Raw genomic sequence first — 23,779 nt, forward strand, 5'->3', positions numbered from 1 at the left:
CAGTTGTTTACCCACTAGTCTATACCAGTTGTTTACCCACTAGTCTATACCAGTTGTTTACCCACTAGTCTATACCAGTTGTTTACCCACTAGTCTATACCAGTTGTTTACCCACTAGTCTATACCAGTTGTTTCAGGCTTTAGAAGATGTAGGGCCTGTCCCAAATGGCTGCTGCTCATGTCCAGTCTGTCAGTCTGTCTGTCTGAGAGCTGACTAATAACAGACCATCACTACCATCATATTACTACCCTGTAACACCACACCACTACCATCATATTACTACCCTGTAACACCACACTAACACACCACTACCATCATATTACTACCCTGTAACACCACACCACTACCATCATATTACTACCCTGTAACACCACACCACTACCATCATATTACTACCCTGTAACACCACACTAACACACCACTACCATCATATTACTACCCTGTAACACCACACCACTACCATCATATTACTACCCTGTAACACCACACCACTACCATCATATTACTACCCTGTAACACCACACCACCACACCACTACCATCATATTACTACCCTGTAACACCACACCACCACACCACTACCATCATATTACTACCCTGTAACACCACACCACTACCATCATATTACTACCCTGTAACACCACACCAACACACCACTACCATCATATTACTACCCTGTAACACCACACCACTACCATCATATTACTACCCTGTAACACCACACCAACACACCACTACCATCATATTACTACCCTGTAACATCACACCACTACCATCATATTACTACCCTGTAACAACACACCTCTACCATCATATTACTACCCTGTAACACCACACCACTACCATCATAATACTACCCTGTAACACCACACCACTACCATCATATTACTACCCTGTAACATCACACCACTACCATCATATTACTACCCTGTAACACCACACCACCACACCACTACCATCATATTACTACCCTGTAACACCACACCACCACACCACTACCATCATATTACTACCCTGTAACACCACACCACCACACCACTACCATCATATTACTACCCTGTAACACCACACCAACACACCACTACCATCATATTACTACCCTGTAACACCACACCACTACCATCATATTACTACCCTGTAACACCACACCACTACCATCATATTACTACCCTGTAACACCACACCACTACCATCATATTACTACCCTGTAACACCACACCACTACCATCATAATACTACCCTGTAACACCACACCACTACCATCATATTACTACCCTGTAACACCACACCACTACCATCATAATACTACCCTGTAACACCACACCACTACCCAACATCCTTTCTCCATTCTCGCGCCAGCCACACAAAGCCAGGACGAAATGACTAAACACAGTACCAGTCAACAGTTTGGACACACCTCCTGTACCAGTCAACAGTTTGGACACACCTCCTGTACCAGTCAACAGTTTGGACACACCTCCTGTACCATTCAACAGTTTGGACACACCTCCTGTACCAGTCAACAGTTTGGACACACCTCCTGTACCAGTCAACAGTTTGGACACACCTCCTGTACCAGTCAACAGTTTGGACACACCTCCTGAGTCGGGGGTTTTTCTTTATTTTTACTATTTTCTACATTGTAGAATAAAAAATAAAAAAAAGTGTTAAATAAATCACAATATATTTTATATTTTATATTCTTCAAAGTAGCCACCCTTTGCCTTGTTGACAGCTTTGCACACTCTTGGCATTCTCTCAACCAGCTTCACCTGAAATGTAAGTGTGTCCACACTTTTGACTGGTACTATATATCTACCAGAACAGATCAAAGCATCTCTGCACTGCCCTTTGCAAAAGAAGAGTATTAAGGAAACGAATATGGTGTGATTATACAGCAACCTCACTTCTTAAGAAAGAGAGAGAGAGAGAGAGAGAGAGAGAGAGAGATATGCAGGGAGAGAGAGAGAGAGATATGCAGGGAGAGAGATATGCAGAGAGAGAGAGAGAGAGATATGCAGGGAGAGAGAGAGAGAGATGCAGAGAGAGAGAGAGAGATGCAGGGAGAGAGAGAGAGAGATATGCAGGGAGAGAGAGAGAGATGCAGAGAGAGAGAGAGAGATGCAGGGAGAGAGAGAGATATGCAGGGAGAGAGAGAGAGATATGCAGGGAGAGAGAGAGAGAGAGAGAGAGAGAGAGAGAGAGAGAGAGAGAGAGAGAGAGAGAGATGCAGGGAGAGAGGGAGAGATATGCAGGGAGAGAGAGAGAGATATGCAGGGAGAGAGAGAGAGAGAGAGATGCAGGGAGAGAGAGAGAGATGCAGGGAGAGAGAGAGAGGTGCAGGGAGAGAGAGAGAGATGCAGGGAGAGAGAGAGAGAGATGCAGGGAGAGAGAGAGAGAGAGAGATGCAGGGAGAGAGAGAGAGAGATGCAAGGAGAGAGAGAGAGAGAGAGAGAGAGAGAGATGCAGGGAGAGAGAGAGCGAGAGAGAGTGAGAGAGATGCAGGGAGAGAGAGAGAGAGATGCAGGGAGAGAGAGAGAGAGAGATGCAGGGAGAGAGAGACAGAGAGAGAGAGAGATGCAGCGAGATGCACCTACCCCCACTCTCCCTCTCTCTCAATGTCCCTCTCTCCCTCCATCTCTACTTTCTCTCTCCTCCCCCTTCAGTCTCCCACCCTCTCTTTGCTCTCTCCTCCCCCCCCCCTCTCTCCCCCTCCCTCTCTCTTCCCCCTCTCTCATTCGCTCCCTCACTCCTCCCCCTCTCCCTCCCTCCCTGTCTCTCCCCCCTCTTCCACCTTTTCTCTTCCCCTCTGCTCCTCCCTCCCCCCTCTCTCTCCCTCCCTCTCTCCATGTTCAGCCTATATGTACTCTTCATGGAGCTCCACCTCCCAACCCAGACTGACTCACATGGTCTTCATGGAGCTCCACCTCCCAACCCAGACTGACTCACATTGAGCAACACAACATATCACCAAGACTGTGACAATCTATTTCTACACAGTACTGTATCACTCCACAGGCTACTAGTGGACTGTCTGTCTGTCTGGCAACTGTCTACTTCCCTTTGCCTGGCTGCTGAGGGGCTGCTGTAAGCCCTGTGGACTGTGGGACAAGCCGTGTGGGACCGTTGGATATTGGTCTCTTTCCTTAGTGCATAACTGTATGGATTAACGGCTGTTCTGTACCATGGCGTTCCTGACACTCCGGGAGGATTTCAACCATGGTAAGAGAGATAGACGGCTGTAATATCCAGTTACAGACTAAGTTGAACACGGCAGAACAACAGTATAAGTGCAGAGGGACTCTGGTTGAAGTGTTCTATGGGCATGTAGGAGAGTCTAAGAGACATGAGAGGTCTGTTGGCTGGGCGTGTAGGAGAGTCTAAGAGACATGAGAGGTCTGTTGGCTGGGCGTGTAGGAGAGTCTAAGAGACATGAGAGGTCTGTTGGCTGGGCGTGTAGGAGAGTCTAAGAGACATGAGAGGTTTGTTGGCTGGGCGTGTAGGAGAGTCTAAGAAACATGAGAGGTCTGTTGGCTGGGCATGTAGGAGAGTCTAAGAGACATGAGAGGTCTGTTGGCTGGGCGTGTAGGAGAGTCTAAGAGACATGAGAGGTTTGTTGGCTGGGCGTGTAGGAGAGTCTAAGAGACATGAGAGGTTTGTTGGCTGGGCGTGTAGGAGAGTCTAAGAGACATGAGAGGTTTGTTGGCTGGGCGTGTAGGAGAGTCTAAGAGACATGAGAGGTTTGTTGGCTGGGCGTGTAGGAGAGTCTAAGAGACATGAGAGGTTTGTTGGCTGGGCATGTAGGAGAGTCTAAGAGACATGAGAGGTTTGTTGGCTGGGCATGTAGGAGAGTCTAAGAGACATGACTGTCTGTTTCAGCCGAATAGCAATTTAGTTTTTGACGATTGTAGATGAACAACGAGCGCTAGAGATCTCTGTATGTCTCTCTTTTTCTCTCTCTGTGGTGAGATGGTGAGCTGGAAGCATGAATCGAGGCTGAGGCAGGCAGAAAGACAGACAGGCAGACAAGCAGGCAGGCAGAAAGGCAGGCATGCAGGCAGGCTTGTGATGAGCTTCCTTTGATTATTCCCGCTGTCATCATCACAGCAGCAGTGACAGACGGGTGTAAACAGAATTTTCACATCTCCTTGGAGACACGGTAGTCAGAACCACTCTTCACACTCTGAGAACAGAGAACATTCTGTGCAGATGAAATAACACTGGAATTAAGTCCCAAATAGACTCCTATGCCCTAGGGTGCTATTTGTAACGCATCCTGGGACTCAGAGAGGGACGTCTTAGCCCGTAAAGCACAGCACATCGATACAAAGTGGTTCTGTAGTAACAGTGTAGACACAGGTGTGTTGTCCCTTTGTGCATTAGGATAGAGTTTCCATTTGATATCAAAGTCACGGCAACGTTATTTTGTCAAATCAGCTCCCACTGTCTATGGTGCTACTTCATACTGACCATCTGCGTAGTGATACGGCTTCAGTTTCAACATATCAACATTAGTTACATAAGCCAGTGTGATGGATATCCTACTACTTCAACCTCAGCAGGTTGACACAATCACATGCTCTTTGAGAGGGAGTCTAAGGGCCTCAACAAATGATACTGTAGACTAACCTTGAGAAGAGAGGAGGAGGAGATGGGGAGGAAACAGGGGAAGAGAGGGGGAGGAGATATGAGAGGGGGAGGAGAGGAGGGAGGAGAGAGAAGAGGGGGAGGAGAAGAGGAGAGGAGGAGAGGGGGAGGAGATATGAGAGGGGGAGGTGAGGAGGAGGGGGAGGAGAGAGAAGAGGGGGAGAGGAGGAGGAGATATGAGAGGGGGAGGTGAGGAGGAGGGGGAGGAGAGAGAAGAGGGGGGAGAGGAGGAGGAGATATGAGAGGGGGAGGTGAGGGGGGAGGAGAGGTTTAAAGTGTGAGGACTCGTTAGTACACTGGGACATTTTCAGCAACTTCGATTGACCTTTTTTTTTCTTTTTACCTTTATTTAACTAGGCAAGTCAGTTAAGAACAAATTCTTATTTACAATGATGGCCTACCCCGCCAAAACCCGGACGAAGCTGGGCCAATTGTGCGTCGCCCTATGGGACTCCCAATCACAGCTGGATGTGATACAGCCTGGAATCGAACCAGGGACTGTAGTGACACCTCTTGCACTGAGATGCAGTGCCTTAGACCACTCCCACTCGGGAGCCCGAATGACCTGTGTCATAGTTATTGATCTATGTCTTACTGTAGTGATTGATCTATATATTACTGCAGTGATTGATCTATATATTACTGTAGTGATTGATCTATATATTACTGTAGTGATTGATCTATATATTACTGTAGTAAATTATCTATATATTACTGTAGTTATTGATCTATATATTACTGTAGTGATTGATCTATATATTACTGTAGTGATTGATCTATATATTACTGTAGTGGTAGTGATTGATCTATATATTACTGTAGTTATTGATCTATATATTACTGTAGTGATTGATCTATATATTACTGTAGTTATTGATCTATATATTACTGTAGTAAATTATCTATATATTACTGTAGTTATTGATCTATATATTACTGTAGTGATTGATCTATATATTACTGTAGTGATTGATCTATATATTACTGTAGTGATTGATCTATATATTACTGTAGTGATTGATCTATATATTACTGTAGTGATTGATCTATATATTACTGTAGTTATTGATCTATATATTACTGTAGTTATTGATCTATATATTACTGTAGTGATTGATCTATATATTACTGTAGTTATTGATCTATATATTACTGTAGTTATTGATCTATATATTACTGTAGTTATTGATCTATATATTACTGTAGTGATTGATCTATATATTACTGTAGTGATTGATCTATATATTACTGTAGTTATTGATCTATATATTACTGTAGTGATTGATCTATATATTACTGTAGTTATTGATCTATATATTACTGTAGTTATTGATCTATGTCATAGTTATTGATCTATATATTACTGTAGTTATTGATCTATATATTACTGTAGTTATTGATCTATGTCATAGTTATTGATCTATATATTACTGTAGTGATTGATCTATATAGTACTGTAGTTATTGATCTATGTCATAGTTATTGATCTATGTGTGAGTGTGTGTAGGCAATTTGTAGTATTGGTCAGAATTCCATTCAGCTATTTTTCTTTTCTCCTACATATGGAACTGACAGAGAACACAGCTGATCTTTAGCCTGCTCCTTGGACATAGTCTCAAAATGCTCACCTCACGTCACCATGTCTGTCGCATAATAGTCTAAGCATCCTTCCTGTCTCTCCATCCCACTAGTCTACATCATCATCCCAGGCTGGGTCAGGTAACGTTCTGCAGCATTCTCAGCCACATGGCTCTTCACATGGTCTGCTGGCCCTGTTGATGGACACTGCAGTTGATGGGAGCAACCTACCCTATTGCTCCTGCTGCTTCCGCGTCCCGCCTCTTCCGGTCCTCTCATTAAACTGGCCGATTCTGTTGCTCGTTCATTCATCAATTTATCCTACATATCCTCCTTCCCCGCCGCTCTCCCCTGCTCTGGTGCTGCCTATGCTGGTGTTGTTACATCACACTGGCTCACAGACTGACTGCTGAAGCTACTGCATAGCAGACAAGGACCCCAGACGTGCAGAATATATCTGAATATCTCTGGATCCGAATTTTTGGCTATTCTGTTTTATTTCTGTGTGATTTTTATTTGTTTATTCGGAATATAAATTTCGGGAGGATGTAGGTAGATCGCAGTGCGAGAGATTCCACATACCGCTATTCGGGGAAAAAAAGAAGACTAAAAAAAACAGCAGAAAAAGGCGACAAGCGCATCATGACAGATGGACTATCTAAATCCTCACGCAGCACCAGTAACCTTTCCGAGGGACTTTTATCTCTAACGCGGCTAATAACCCAGTACTGTGTACCATAATCTGAAAATAGCATTAGGCAGCGCTCAGAAAACACTGCATTGCTGCTGAAGGATGAAAAACAACGGCAGCACATCCGCAGTCTTCCGCAAGCAGAGGAATTTCCAAAACAAGTTTGTCTGTCTTGTCTGACTGACTTGCTTGGAAGTTGACACAAATATTAGTATCTCTCTTGAGTGTTGATATTGAATATTTATTTTGAAAATATAAATATAATCCTCCGTCTCAGCAACTGTGTGTGACATATGGTCCAAATGTAACAGGCACTGCACCTGTGCCCAGTCAATAACAGGTAAAATACATGCGAGAGAAATACAGAAACTATAGGTCATGATTAAATGATTGATTGATTTTGATGTGAAGATAAGCTTATACCGCCTATTGATCTGTGTTTTACTTTAAGTTTAATACATGAGGACTTCATTGAGCAGTCAGACTCAAACGCATAGTCTCTGTGTTTAATATAAATATAAGATATAGGCTTTATATATAGGCTCAATATGATTGTCAATTAGGCCTATAGGCTATGCATTATTTTAGGCTTTATATAGGCCTATAGGCTGAACATGACAGGTTGTCAATTAGGCCTATGCATTATTTTATATACAGGCCTACATCTAAAAACATTGACCTTCTGAATTAACATAATCCTAACTATCAGCAGTTTAATAATGAATTGACGTTAACTGTTTTAATGGCTGTTAATTGATTTGTAATTGTTTTAATGACTGTTACTTAATGTTTAACTGTTTTGCGTTTGAGGTTTCCCAAGGCCGCTTTGATCCTCCATTCAATAGTGATGACGGCCTGTTAGTGTTTTTCCTTTGTATTGGGGCTATCTATTTAGGATAAGATTCTGCCTGGCTGTCAATAACTTCAGGGCCCACAGCGTAAAATAACAGTTTATTCGGACACTAGGCTATTTTTTAAATATAACAAAAAACATAGTCAGTAAAATAACATCAAACAAACATTAGAAGATAGAATCGTCCTAAATATTTGTTTTATTCCAATATTTTGAATTTACCGCCCGTTTTCCCATCATCTCCATTCTCCACGTCTCTTGAATGACGCTGACGCAAGCAGCCAGTCTGAATGGCGATTGTAACAGACTCGCAGGGCAGTGCGAACGGAGCGCAGCCCGACCTTATATCGCCTTGAAAAACATAGCTATATCAAATGAAACGGACGAGAACAGTAAGTGATTCAATACTATTTCGTATAAGTGCTACGTATAAGTGCATTGTTATGTGGGAAGGTCGTATTATGTTTTTAAACGGCAGATTACGTTCATTTTCGACGTCGGTTTGGCAACGGCTTTGTGTTAGGAGGGAGTAGGATCCGCTCTTTTATACCTCAGGTACGACCACGTAGCCGACGAAGCTAGCTAGCGACTGGTTTGTGAGGTTAGCCAGCTAAACTAAAGACCCTCAAGCCAACAACGGGCGCCTTTGTTCATGTCACGGGATCGTTGGCAAGTTCTCTATCAACCAAATATGAGGATAAACGTTGGTCATTTGATTCGATGTAATGTTTATATGGGTAACGTTATATAGAAGCCGTTGGCTGAATATCAACGATATTTCATTTCACCTGTAAGGTAGGATAAGCTAACAGTCAACTAGGGGTCTGTTCCCCGAAATATCACAGGAGTCGGAGGTTCATGACTTATGGGGGGACGATCACATGGTTAACTTGGCTAGCAGTGGCTATGGAAAAAAAACGTTATTACGATGAACTAGTTTAACACAAAATAACCTATAGTCAACAATACGGCGAATATGTTTTGTTGGCAAGCTGCTATCGCCATGTTATTTACATTCAAACAATTCGGTGTTTTCTGGCTAGCTCCGTTTTGGATAGAAAGTGTGTAGCTAGTTAGCGAACGATGCTACAGTAACGTAAGCTAGCTTGCTAGCCGACTCAACTCCACGATTTACGATGGAGTTGAGCAGCGCAGTGTTAACATCCATTTTTTTTAAAGGAAAGTAGCATTTGTCCCTAGATGACGTAATAGGGATTTGTTTTTAGGTTTATGCTGTCCCTCAGTCCTCTCATGCAATGAGACATTCCCCAAAGCAAAACTAAATAGAATGTTTGAAGGTGAAGGAGAACAAAAAAGACCCGATTAAATAATTAAAATGCACATAAAAAAACAAAGTACTTTTTTTGAAAATAGTATACACTTTTTATTTTTTTACTTGTTATTATTGTTTATGCTTTAGAGAGCTTTGGTGTCATTTAACAAGGAGCCGATTTAATAAATTAACTTCACTCTCTGCAGCAGAGGGGTGAGGACCAAGAGGCTAGAGTGGCGCTCAGTGGAGCAGGAGAAGAGCAGATGAGTTTAGACCGGCAGGCACACAAACACGGAAGTCACTAAATCCCGAGTGGCGTAGGGGGCTTAGACACTGCAGTACCTGGTTCGAATCCAGGCTGCATCACATCCGGCCTTGATTGGGAGTCCCATAGATCGGCGCACAATTGGCCCAGCGTCGTCCGGGTTTGGCCTGGGTAGGCGGTCATTGTAAATAAGAATTTGTTCTGAACTTACTTGCCTAGTTAAATAAAATCAACCGAAAGTCACTGGGGCAGCCTTTAAAAAGTATTTAAATTTGTCTCTACTCTTTTGCCAATAAAAGTCGCTGGAAGGATCTGACTTGCTAAATCTAGCAACAGAGTTGCTAAATTGGCAACACTGGAGTGTGGAGTCACATTTAAAATTAAGTTTTTTTTTTTTTTTAACTACTGATTTCAGCACCCAAAGAATAGCCAGCAATTACATACATTGTTCTATGTAATTGCAGGCTAACGCTATTCTTTGGGTGCTGAAATAAGTATTTTTTATAAAAACTGTCGTTTTATGTGAGGTCGGAGGTCCAGTCCTCCCACATTTAAGCCAGGTGTACAGTCGTGGCCAAAAGTTTTGAGAATGACACAAATATTAATTTCCACAAAGTTTGCTGCTTCAGTGTCTTTAGATATTTTTGTCAGATGTTACTATGGAATAATGAAGTATAATTACAAGCATTTCATTAGTGCCAAAGGCTTTTATTGACAATTACATGAAGTTGATGCAAAGAGTCAATATTTGCAGTGTTGACCCTTCTTTTTCAAGATCTCTGCAATCTGCCCTGGCATGCTGTCAATTAACTTCTGGGCCACATCCTGACTGGTGGCAGCCCATTCCTGCATAATCAATGCTTGGAGTTTGTCAGAATTTGTGGGGTTTTGTTTGTCCACCCGCCTTTTGAGGATTGACCACAAGTTCTCAATGGGATTAAGGTTTGGGGAGTTTCCTGGCCACGGACCCAAAATATCGATGTTTTGTTCCCCGAGCCACTTAGTTATCACTTTTGCCTAATGGCAAGGTGCTCCATCACGCTGGAAAAGGCATTGTTCGTCACCAAACTTCCTGGATGGTTGGGAGAAGTTGCTCTCGGAGGATGTGTTGGTACCATTCTTTATTCATGGCTGTGTTCTTAGGCAAAATTGTGAGTGAGCCCACTCCCTTGGCTGAGAAGCAACCCCACACATGAATGGTCTCAGGATGCTTTACTGTTGGCATGACACAGGACTGATGGTACCTTGTCTTCTCCGGACAAGCTTTTTTCCGGATGCCCCAAACAATCGGAAAGGGGATTCATCAGAGAAAATGACTTTACCCCAGTCCTCAGCAGTCCAATCCCTGTACCTTTTGCAGAATATCAGTCTGTCCCAGATGTTTTTCCTGGAGAGAAGTGGCTTCTTTGCTGCCCTTCTTGACACCAGGCCATCCTCCAAAAGTCTTCGCCTCACTGTACGTACAGATGCACTCACACCTGCCTGCTGCCATTCCTGAGCAAGCTCTGTACTGATGGTGCCCCGACCCCGCAGCTGAATCAACTTTAGGATACGGTCCTGGCGCTTGCTGGACTTTCCTGGATGCCCTGAAGCCTTCTTCACAACAATTGAACCGCTCTCCTTGAAGTTCTTGAAGATCCCATAAATGGTTGATTTAGGTGCAATCTTACTGGCAGCAATATCCTTGCCTGTGAAGTCCTTTTTGTGCAAAGCAATGATGACGGCACATGTTTCCTTGCAGGCAACCATGGTTGACAGAGGAAGAACAATGATTCCATGCACCACCCTCCTTTTGAAGCGTCAAGTCTGTTATTCGAACTCAATCAGCATGACAGAGTGATCTCCAGCCTTGTCCTCGTCAACACTCACACCTGTGTTAACGAAAGAATCACTGACATGTCAGCTGATCCTTTTGTGGCAGGGCTGAAATACAGTGGGAATGTTTTTTGGGGATTCAGTTCATTTGCATGGCAAAGAGGGACTTTGCAATTAATTGCAATTCATCTGATCACTCTTCATAACATTCTGGAGTATATGCAAATTGCCATCATACAAACTGAGACAGCAGACATTGTGAAAATTAATATTTGTGTCATTCTCAAAACTTTTAGCCACGACTGTACACTACATGATTTTGCCCCCGATTTAGCAGTCCCCAGACTGGTGTCATAGACTAGACGTAACATAGTAAAAGTAAATCCGGGACACTCAAATTAGTATGATATGTTACGTTTGGTATTGTTACATAAGATAGGTTACTTAAGGCATAAATTAAAGGAGCGTGATTGGGTGGGCGTATAACGCGAACGTATAGCAACCCGAAGGTTGCATTTGAGCTAATTAGAACTTTGCAACTACTTACTACTTTTTTTATAGCTATTTTGCAACTACTTAGCATGTTAGCTAACCTTTCCCCTAACCCCTAAAGCTAACGTTAGCCACTTAGCAAAAAATGATCACAACAAATTGGAATATCATATGTTTAGCAAATTTGGAACATACACTGCTCCAAAAAATAAAGGGAACACTTAAACAACACAATGTAACTCCAAGTCAATCACACTTCTGTGAAATCAAACTGTCCACTTAGGAAGCAACACTGATTGACAATACATTTCACATGCTGTTGTGCAAATGGAATAGACAAAAGGTGGAAATTATAGGCAATTAGCAAGACACCCCCAATAAAGGAGTGGTTCTGCAGGTGGTGACCACAGACCACTTCTCAGTTCCTATGCTTCCTGGCTGATGTTTTGGTCACTTTTGAATGCTGGCGGTGCTTTCACTCTAGTGGTAGCATGAGACGGAGTACATCAGGAGACGTGGAGGAGGCCGTAGGAGGGCAACAACCCAGCAGCAGGACCGCTACCTCCGCCTTTGTGCAAGGAGGAGCAGGTGGAGCACTGCCAGAGCCCTGCAAAATGACCTCCAGCAGGCCACAAATGTGCATGTGTCTGCTCAAACTTTCAGAAACAGACTCCATGAGGGTGGTATGAGGGCCCCGACGTCCACAGATGGGGGTTGTGCTTACAGCCCAACACCGTGCAGGACGTTTGGCATTTGCCAGAGAACACCAAGATTGGCAAATTCGCCACTGGCGCCCTGTGCTCTTCACAGATGAAAGCAGGTTCACACTGAGCACATGTGACAGACGCCTTGGAGAACGTTCTGCTGCCTGCAACATCCTCCAGCATGACCGGTTTGGCGGTGGGTCAGTCATGGTGTGGGGTGGCATTTCTTTGTGGGGCCGCACAGCCCTCCATGTGCTCGCCAGAGGTAGCCTGACTGCCATTAGGTACCGAGATGAGATCCTCAGACCCCTTGTGAGACCATATGCTGACACATGCACATTTGTGGCCTGCTGGAGGTCATTTTGCAGGGCTTTGGCAGTGCTCCTCCTTGCACAAAGGCGGAGGTAGCGGTCCTGCTGCTGGGTTGTTGCCCTCCTACGGCCTCCTCCACGTCTCCTGATGTACTGGCCTGTCTCCTGGTAGCGCCTCCATGCTCTGGACACTACGCTGACAGACACAGCAAACCTTCTTGCCACAGCTCGCATTGATGTGCCATCCTGGATGAGCTGCACTACCTGAGCCACTTGTGTGGGTTGTAGACTCCGTCTCATGCTACCACTAGAGTGAAAGCACCGCCAGCTTTCAAAAGTGACCAAAACATCAGCCAGGAAGCATAGGAACTGAGAAGTGGTCTGTGGTCACCACCTGCAGAACCACTCCTTTATTGGGGGTGTCTTGCTAATTGCCTATAATTTCCACCTTTTGTCTATTCCATTTGCACAACAGCATATGAAATTTATTGTCAATCAGTGTTGCTTCCTAAGTGGACAGTTTGATTTCACAGAAGTGTGATTGACTTGGAGTTACATTGTGTTGTTTAAGTGTTCCCTTTATTTTTTTGAGCAGTGTATATTGTACAAATTGCAATTTGTAACATATCATATGAAATGTATAATGGACATTCAACAATGAATGCATACCATACATACCATACCATGAATGCATACCATACATACCATAACATACCATACTAAACGTTACATACCATACTAAATGGAGTGTCTCGGATTTGCTTACAGTTTTAATGTGAAATACTCTTGAGACCACGTTGTTGTCCCAGACAAGTTTCTGAGCTCGGATACGGAATCCCCATGTCGTTGCCTGCTTGAGGCGCGCGGCTGTCACCAACGCTCGTTTAATGTGAGCGGGTCAGAGACGCAATCTGAGCTTTTCCCATCCAATCTATGAGCAGTCCTAGACATCCCAATATTTTCAAACGTTTGATTTTAACGGCACAAACTCTGCAATGCTTTTGTAGTGTGAGATGTGCAACGACAAATTTTGTCTGAGAACGGTGATTATCTATAGCCAATGAGAGCTCGCTAGAGAAGCCAGTGAGATGATGACGTTGTTTCACATCACCCAGATTGTGTAGACTCGAGCAGGAGCGATGACTACTACTAGTATGCATTTGTATTTGCCTTTCAACCAAAGCTAAAGTGTCAAATCGGCCGACGTTAACAACCAATGTAATTCAATAAAAAAATGTTGGCTAGATTTTTCAACTCTATGGAAAGTGTGAATGTCTGACTGAAAACTAAGCTAACATATGGAATTGTTTTAAGATGGTCCTACCAAGGATCATTTATCTATTTTATTTTTTAAATGTAGGACCTCTTTAGGTATAAAATACATATATATGAAACATTGAATTTGACCTTACTGCTATTAGCTCATAGAAACCCATTGAATAACAGATTGTATTGAGACGCAGCCAGTGGCAAATGTCTCCAGCTTAAACAGGTGGATTTTGATGGGAATTTGTTTATTAAGCTAATTAGTTTTCCGCATGGGCGTGGCCCTTGACTCTAGGCGGTTAACCGGCTAATGTTTGCCATATACATTGTGGCCAGTTTATTAGGTACACCAATTTAGTACTGGGTCAGACCCCCCCCCCCCCCCCCCCCCTTGCATCCAGAACAGCCTGAATTCTTCTGGGCATGGGAACATTGCTCAATTGGTATCAAGGGACCTAACATGTGCCAGGAAAACATTGACAGTCTCTTTAGACGTCTCATCAACGAGCTGTTTTCGCCCACAGGACAGCCGCTGACTGGATGCTTTTTGTTTGTCGCACCATTCTCGGTAAACCCTAGACACTGTCGTGCGTGAAAAGTCTAGGAGGCCGGCCGTTTCTGAGATACTGGAACCAGCATGCCTGGCACCGACGATCATACCACGCTCAGTCGCTTAAGTTACAGCGTTGGGCCAGTAACCGTAAGGTTGCTGGATCGAATCCCCGAGCTGACAAGGTAAAAATCTGTAATTCTGTCCCTGAGCAAGGCAGTTAACCCAGTGTGTTCCCCGGGCGCCAAAGATGTGGATTAAGGCAGCCCCCTGAACCTCTCATTTCAGTTGAAGGCATTCAGTTGTACAACTGACTAGGTATCCCCCTTTCCCAAACTACTTTAGCCCATTCTAACATCTGCCTAGCGACTTTCCGCACACCATATGGTCTTTATTGCAACGTGGCTGGATTGCAAAGCCAGCTAGCTAGCAATTTTTTTGTAGTTTATTGACTAAAACTGGACATTTTCCTCAAATAGTTAAAATATAAGACTATTTTCCAATAAATATCAAGGGTCTTATTCTGTTGACGTGATCATCGACGCTCGGCTGCCGTTTTACAAATAAAGATAATCTCGCTCTTTTGTCAAATAATAATCCAGTTGTAGTCTTCTACCCGCACTGTATCTGTGAGCGGTTGTCTAGAGCACACGCGCCAATACCAGAATGGACACACTTGCTATACAACATCTTTTTTTGTGAAAACAATCAGTAGAGTTGAAAATGTGATGAACCCAATTAACTTGCTTTTTTTTTTTTTACATGGGAATTTAACCGCAAAATGTATTTTGATGCGCACTATGTAAATCGTGCACAAGTCAATTTGATGGAAACTAATCTCTGGTGGGAAGATTTGCATATTGTTTTTAGGCGGATTTTAGAATATTTGTGTGAAAATCTGTCGCCAATTGGATGAAAAACCTAGTTTGAAAGTTTTGAAACGTATTAGCTAGCATTTCTCTACATGTATTTCTCTTTTGGGTCATCTTAAATTGGACAGTGACAGTCGTTTAGTCCATTTGACGTCAGGCTGTTAAACGGTTGAATGGAACTATGTCAAGTCAGCCAGCCATGGCAGTGTTACTATTGTCTAATTGTTGTCTGATTGCTGACCTAAAGCATTGTGTTGTTTCTGTTTCAGGTTACGCCCATGTAAAATGGAGGATAGCTTTGATTGCGACTGTGGTGAGCTTGAGCCACCCGATTGTTGAGGGCCAGACTACTCTGTGAAGACTAAAAGGCAAGACACCATTTTGGATGAGCGGTAGTTTCAACAGGAAGAAGATTGAGTAAATACAAAAAAACACAAAAAAAATAGAATTTAAAATTGTAGTGCTTTTTGGCGCAATTAGAATCAATGCAGCTACACAGAATGAGTCTATCACTGAATGTATCTGTACTGTGAGGATGCAACGATATGCTGTTGTAGTTTTTGAATTGGCCTCTTGCGTTCATTCCATTATCGCTGGCTGTTAAACACTAAACGCCTAAAAACGGTTTAATAACCGGAGAAGCGCCAACAAAAAAAAAACGATTTTGAAAACGTAATTCATATTAGGCCTGGAAAAACTTGCACCATTTGTCAAACTAACATGACTTTCTACTTTGGTTGTGAGTCAGAGAGTCGTGTGATTCTGTGAGGGTTAGACAGGGGGAAACAGTAGTCTTCTGTAAGGGTTGTATCACCCACATTTATATTTTCACAATATTACACACCAGTTAAGACCTCCTTTTGCTTATTACCAGTCAGTTTGTCCATTTTGTATTGAACAACCCCAAAGTCAATAGAAACTTAGTCAAAACATCAAATCCAAGATGGCGGAGAAGTTTGAGTCTCTGATGAACATCCATGGGTTTGACCTGGGCCCACGTTACATGGACCTGAAGCCTCTGGGCTACGGCGGGAACGGCCTGGTGTTCTCAGCCGTTGACACGGACTGCGACAAACGCGTGGCGGTGAAGAAGATCATCCTGACGGATCCTCAGAGCGTCAAACACGCCCTGAGAGAGATCAAGATCATCAGGAGGCTGGACCACGACAACACCGTCAAGGTAACACAGGAAATGCAGTAACCAACTGTACAGTACTTTTTATTGGCCATTCATATGGAATTGTCTTTAGTCAGGACAGCAGTGGAATGGGTCAGCTCCTAACACTGCAGACAGTGGGGGAACTCCCCTGCTCAAGTCACACTGCAACATCAAACTGCCGTCATATGCCTTGGCCTGAGTTGAACAATACAAGTCACTTCCAATTGTTGGACTACCTCACACTAGTTAGTGCTGAACAGAGGCAGGATGTGAGTTACACTGCACACAGTCAAGAACACACAGTCAACATGCAGGTGTATCTGCTCATATGAGTTGATGTTAACATATGAACACCTTCCCTCCCAGGTATCTGAGACGCTAGGATCCAGCAGTCACCACCTAACAGATAATATTCTCTACTTCCCTCTGCCAGGTATCTGAGACGCTAGGGCCCAGCAGTCACCACCTAACAGATAATATTCTCTACTTCCCTCTGCCAGGTATCTGAGACGCTAGGGCCCAGCAGTCACCACCTAACAGATAATATTCTCTACTTCCCTCTGCCAGGTATCTGAGACGCTAGGGCCCAGCAGTCACCACCTAACAGATAATATTCTCTACTTCCCTCTGCCAGGTATCTGAGACGCTAGGGCCCAGCAGTCACCACCTAACAGATAATATTCTCTACTTCCCTCTGCCAGGTATCTGAGACGCTAGGGCCCAGCAGTCACCACCTAACAGATAATATTCTCTACTTCCCTCTGCCAGGTATCTGAGACGCTAGGGCCCAGCAGTCACCACCTAACAGATAATATTCTCTACTTCCCTCTGCCAGGTATCTGAGACGCTAGGGCCCAGCAGTCACCACCTAACAGATAATATTCTCTACTTCCCTCTGCCAGGTATCTGAGACGCTAGGGCCCAGCAGTCACCACCTAACAGATAATATTCTCTACTTCCCTCTGCCAGGTATCTGAGACGCTAGGGCCCAGCAGTCACCACCTAACAGATAATATTCTCTACTTCCCTCTGCCAGGTATCTGAGACGCTAGGGCCCAGCAGTCACCACCTAACAGATAATATTCTCTACTTCCCTCTGCCAGGTATCTGAGACGCTAGGGCCCAGCAGTCACCACCTAACAGATAATATTCTCTACTTCCCTCTCCCAGGTATTTGAGACGTTAGGGCCCAGCGGTCGTCACCTAACAGAGGACATGGTCTCTCTGACAGAGGTGAACTCTGTGTACATCGTCCAGGAGTACATGGAGACAGACCTGTGTCAGCTCCTGGAGAGGGGTCTTCTCTCTGAGGACCACGCCAGACTCTTCATGTACCAGCTGCTGAGAGGCCTCAAGTACATCCACTCTGCCAACGTACTGCACAGAGACCTGAAGCCTGCCAACTTGTTCGTCAACACAGAGGACCTGGTGCTGAAGATAGGAGACTTTGGGCTGGCCCGGATCATGGATCCTCACTACTCACACAAGGTAAGAGGCTAAAACAGAGACTAGTTAAACTAACATTCATTACCGTCTGTAATAACCGTGTGATACCTGCATAGCGTACTGGCTTTATTGCCCAGAAACCAACTGGGCTAATCCCTAGGCTGATAGCGTCACCCGATCACACCACACTGCACCACAGGAAGTAAACGAGGAGGTATGGTAGTTCCTGAAGTCGCGCCTCCGTTTCCCTTCCCAGGGGAAATGCTTCCGCTGAGATAAGGGCCCTGGGAACCAATATTTCCGTTGAGGGGAGGGAGACCACATCCTGCCCCGGTGCTGAGGACCAGAGTTTAGACTATGTAGACCAGGCTGTGTGTTGTAGACCAGGCTGTGTGTTGTAGACCAGGCTGTGTGTTGTAGACCAGGCTGTGTGTTGTAGACCAGGCTGTGTGTTGTAGACCAGGCTGTGTGTTGTAGACCAGGCTGTGTGTTGTCGACCAGGCTGTGTGTTGTCGACCAGGCTGTGTGGTGTCGACCAGGCTGTGTGGTGTCGACCAGGCTGTGTGGTGTCGACCAGGCTGTGTGGTGTCGACCAGGCTGTGTGGTGTCGACCAGGCTGTGTGGTGTCGACCAGGCTGTGTGGTGTCGACCAGGCTGTGTGGTGTAGATTGTGCACCAGTCGGGCGTTCAAACTTCAGAGATATGGAGATTAGGCTGAGATGTCTGGCTCTGGGAGAATGTAGGTTGAGGTGGGTCTTTCTCCAGCCGTACACTGCTCTTTGGACAGGACTCTGAGGGGAGAGCAGGGGTCACTGAAGAAAGGAGTGAGGAGAGAGCTGAGAGAGGAAAAAGGAAGAAAGCAGGGAGGAGAGCTGAGGAGTGGAAGAAAGCAGGGAGGAGAGCTGAGGAGTGGAGTAGTCACCGTGCAGCTACAGGTGTCTTAGATTAGTCATCACCAGGGCATGTCTGGTGTGGGACTCGGCCCTCTCTCTGGCACCACACAGGATACACTCAGGACTTTTACAGTTAGCTAGGCCTTACACTTTCTCACACACACTGCTCAGCCCCAAGCCAGAGTCTTTTACAGCTAGGCCACAGCTTCACACACACACACAGCCCCAAGCCAGAGTCTTTTACAGCTAGGCCACAGCTTCACACACACACACAGCCCCAAGCCAGAGTCTTTTACAGCTAGGCCACAGCTTCACACACACACACAGCCCCAAGCCAGAGTCTTACAGCTAGGCCACAGCTTCACACACACACAGCCCCAAGCCAGAGTCTTTTACAGCTAGGCCACAGCTTCACACACACAGCCCCAACAGCAGCTGGTTTTAGTGGCTCATATCGCAGATCAAGTGTTGACTCGCTACGCTCCAGTGACTCATCGCTGAGAACGCTCTCAGTTGAATAGCAATCGTGCTGGGGACACGGCAGGAAACTGGCATTTCCATTTCAGTGTGTGTGTGCATGCTACAGGTGCATGTTTGAAGTTCAAGAGAGATTTTCTCACGATCTTCAGTCTCTGTAGCCAGACACCCCTCCATATTCCCTCCTCTTCCTCCCTCTCCTAGCCCCTATAGCAGCTCTGCTCTGTTCTGCTGTGGCTTTTCCCCATATAAGCAGGTTTTGTATTGATGACATGGAGGCAAGGGAACGGCCTATTGAAAAGACCCTCTGCTGATGTCAACTATTTCTGTTGGACTGCAGAAGCTTGTGTGTGTGTGTGTGTGTGTGTGTGTGTGGACACGCTTCTCTCTGCAGAGAATCACGACCATTTGGTGCCGCATTCCATGTACCATCCAGAGAGCCTGGACACACACACAGCCTGAGTAGACGGGGGGGGGGGCAACCACTTGACTCCCGTGCCCCTGTCTGCCCAAGCTGCCCTGCTGTTGGGGTAGCTGGCTGGCTCTGCCTCTCTGCATGCTATTTGTACAGCTCACTCTGTCTAAATAAAGAACCAGTCCATTTGCAGCAACTAACCTTGATCTCTGTCTCTCTTGGAACACTGGCAAGAACTTGCACACGTCTAAATGTATAGATATTCTATAATGTCTATATAGATGCTATATTTGAGCAATATGGCCCGAGAGGGTGTGGTATATGGCATGACGTAATGCCTGCATACAGCCTTAGCCGTGGTATATTAGTCATATACCACAAACCCCTGAGGTGCCTTATTGCTGTTAGAACCTGGTTACTAACGCAATTAGAGCAGTAAAAATGTATGTTTTGTCATACCTGTGGTATACGGTCTGATATACCACGGCTGTTAGCCAATCAGCATCCAGTTTATATTTTTATACATCTTCAGCTAGACCTACTCCATGTCCTGCGTTGTACATGACCAGAGATGGGCCCTGATTGGCTTAATAGGACCAGAGATGGGCCCTGATTGGCTTAATAGGACCAGAGATGGGCCCTGATTGGCTTAATAGGACCAGAGATGGGCCCTGATTGGCTTAATAGGACCAGAGATGGGCCCTGATTGGCTTAATAGGACTAGAGATGGGCCCTGGTTGGCTTAATAGGACCAGAGATGGGCCCTGGTTGGCTTAATAGGACCAGAGATGGGCCCTGATTGGCTTAATAGGACCAGAGATGGGCCCTGATTGGCTTAATAGGACCACCATTTGTCTCTGATTGGGTTTAGGTGATTGGGTTCTTATGGAGATTACATTGTCTGTTTCTCAGACTTCTTTTAGGCTCTTATTGAAGTTCTCAGAATTTGTCCCATCCCCCCACCCTTATAAATATTCTAAACTTTGTTAGAGGATTGATTGGTTCTGTATGTTGAGTGGTGTGTGTGTGAGAGCCTGTTGTGTGTTGAGTTTCTCAGAGCCTCCTCAGCCTGCTTCTGTGGGACCCGCAGCAGTCAAACACCCAGTGGCCCGCCACCAAGAATGTCTGGAATTCACGTGCAGGCAGGAATCAAGCATCCTGTGCATTTCCCTCCCAGCCAGTCAGTCAATCCTTCCTTTGTCCTGCCTATCGTGGGAGCCTTTCTCCAAGGCTAGAGCTGCTCTCAAGCTGCTAGTGTAGCATAATCTTGCCCTGAGGTTAAGCAGGGAACATGGGCTCTGCTGTTACAACCAGTGTTAGTTTAGCATTTAGCTTATCGTGCCCTTTGGCTGACTAGACGCATGGGTTGGCAAAAGCATTGCATTTGCGTCCGTTAGCTTAGCATTGGCAATAGCATCCCTTTCGGCTTAGCACAGTGAGCATGGCAGGGACTCTGCCGGCTGAAGACCAGAGTTAGCTAGCTTAGCAGTTAGCTTAGCGTAAGTGCGCCCTTCAGTGAAGCAGGGCAAGGGGCATGGCTGTGTAGACTAGCATTAGCTGAGTTATATGACATCTGCTCAGTGAGGCAACTTGACCTCCTATTTACAAGATGTAATCCAACCCTGAAGATTTCTTAATGCAAAATGGCCTTGACATACATACTGAAGGGTTTGTTTATAGGAATATAAATGTTTTATTGAACCCAGTTTTGTTCTAGGAAGTTAGACAAAATGAAGACAATAACATGACGGTCTTTTACATGTGAGCAACAAGTGGTTTAAGTGGGTTTTTTTTTTAACCAAGCTAAGTTAGTCATTTTCCAAACAAGTCCTTTTCATGTAAAACCCTGAAAAGACGTCGGTGTGAATGAGACGTATATTCCCTAAAACCCTCCAGGCCTGTGTGTCATTATGAAGAAGCAGCAGAGAGACTGTTAAGCTTGCAGATGGTAGCTGCTCTTGATGTGCAGGTGTACATTTCCTGGAATGTTATAGAAAGAGAGAGAGAGAGAGTGGGGGGACTAAGACAGGGGGAGACTAAGACGGGGAGGAAGGGAAAGATGAACGGGAGAGATCGTCATTCCACCACCACACATGTTTCCTGCTGTAGCTCGGATCACTCCACCACAGTCCTCCTCCCATGACACACATACTCACGTTGACCCAATTACCCAGCTATAGCAACACACACAGCTCCGCTTGGCTCACCGCTTCCACTCGAAGGTTCACAAGGCTGTTAAAACGGCAGGGGAGAAATGACTTGAGTCGTGTGTATTCACGTTTTTTAAGCAGAGCAACAGCTCTAAAAGAAACCATTCTCTCTAATCAACACGTTTTATTTTGACCCACAAAGCCATGCATAACACACATCTCCTGGGGATTAAAGCTGTGTGTATATAAAGACATGGCTAACACACATCTCCTGGGGATTAAAGCTGTGTGTATATAAAGACATGGCTAACACACATCTCCTGGGGATTAAAGCTGTGTGTATATAAAGACATGGCTAACACACATCTCCTGGGGATTAAAGCTGTGTGTATATAAAGACATGCCTAACACATCTCCTGGGGATTAAAGCTGTGTGTATATAAAGACATGGCTAACACACATCTCCTGGGGATTAAAGCTGTGTGTATATAAAGACATGGCTAACACACATCTCCTGGGGATTAAAGCTGTGTGTATATAAAGACATGCCTAACACATCTCCTGGGGATTAAAGCTGTGTGTATATAAAGACATGCCTAACACATCTCCTGGGGATTAAAGCTGTGTGTATATAAAGACATGGCTAACACACATCTCCTGGGGATTAAAGCTGTGTGTATATAAAGACATGGCTAACACACATCTCCTGGGGATTAAAGCTGTGTGTATATAAAGACATGGCTAACACACATCCCCTGGGGATTAAAGCTGTGTGTATATAAAGACATGGCTAACACACATCTCCTGTGGATTAAAGCTGTGTGTATATAAAGACATGGCTAACACATCTCCTGGGGATTAAAGCTGTGTGTATATAAAGACATGCCTAACACATCTCCTGGGGATTAAAGCTGTGTGTATATAAAGACATGGCTAACACACATCTCCTGGGGATTAAAGCTGTGTGTATATAAAGACATGCCTAACACATCTCCTGGGGATTAAAGCTGTGTGTATATAAAGACATGCCTAACACATCTCCTGGGGATTAAAGCTGTGTGTATATAAAGACATGGCTAACACACATCTCCTGGGGATTAAAGCTGTGTGTATATAAAGACATGGCTAACACACATCTCCTGGGGATTAAAGCTGTGTGTATATAAAGACATGGCTAACACACATCCCCTGGGGATTAAAGCTGTGTGTATATAAAGACATGGCTAACACACATCTCCTGGGGATTAAAGCTGTGTGTATATAAAGACATGGCTAACACACATCCCCTGGGGATTAAAGTTGTGTGTATATAAAGACATGCCTAACACACATCTCCTGTGGATTAAAGCTGTGTGTATATAAAGACATGGCTAACACACATCTCCTGGGGATTAAAGCTGTGTGTATATAAAGACATGGCTAACACATCTCCTGTGGATTAAAGCTGTGTGTATATAAAGACATGGCTAACACACATCTGGGGATTAAAGCTGTGTGTATATAAAGACATGCCTAACACACATCTCCTGTGGATTAAAGCTGTGTGTATATAAAGACATGGCTAACACACATCTCCTGGGGATTAAAGCTGTGTGTATATAAAGACATGGCTAACACACATCTCCTGGGGATTAAAGCTGTGTGTGTATATAAAACCAGTCAGTGTGTGTGTGTACAGCTAGCTTCGTGTGGTTCTCTGAGGAAATCTAGCTACTAATCCTCTGTCACCAGGTTCTCTGAGGAAATCTAGCTACTAATCCTCTGTCACCAGGTTCTCTGAGGAAATCTAGCTACTAATCCTCTGTCACCAGGTTCTCTGAGGAAATCTAGCTACTAATCCTCTGTCACCAGGTTCTCTGAGACAACCCTATAGTACTCTACAACTGCTGCCTTCCTCTTATTTTCCTCCTCCCTTCCTCTAC

General features: G+C 44.7%; 1 protein-coding gene across 3 annotated transcripts in view; it reads left to right on the forward strand.

Moving 5' to 3' along the window:
* Positions 1 to 3,009: 3,009 nt before the first annotated feature.
* The window catches only part of LOC120036173 (mitogen-activated protein kinase 6-like), a 38,937-nt gene continuing 18,167 nt past the window's right edge, over positions 3,010 to 23,779 (forward strand). Inside the window, exons 1-3 of one of the 3 annotated variants that reach the window (XM_038982646.1) lie at positions 3,010 to 3,222; positions 15,587 to 16,497; positions 17,647 to 17,964. In XM_038982646.1, the coding sequence (XP_038838574.1) occupies positions 16,261 to 16,497; positions 17,647 to 17,964 (555 nt within the window). In that variant the 5' untranslated portion in view covers positions 3,010 to 3,222; positions 15,587 to 16,260. Of the gene's footprint in view, positions 3,223 to 8,049; positions 8,162 to 8,546; positions 8,565 to 15,586; positions 16,498 to 17,646; positions 17,965 to 23,779 lie in introns of those variants that run through there. The other 2 variants (XM_038982645.1, XM_038982648.1) reach the window with 2 other exon arrangements.

This window comes from Salvelinus namaycush, unplaced genomic scaffold (assembly GCF_016432855.1).
Source record: "Salvelinus namaycush isolate Seneca unplaced genomic scaffold, SaNama_1.0 Scaffold123, whole genome shotgun sequence".
Lineage (NCBI taxonomy): Eukaryota > Metazoa > Chordata > Actinopteri > Salmoniformes > Salmonidae > Salvelinus > Salvelinus namaycush.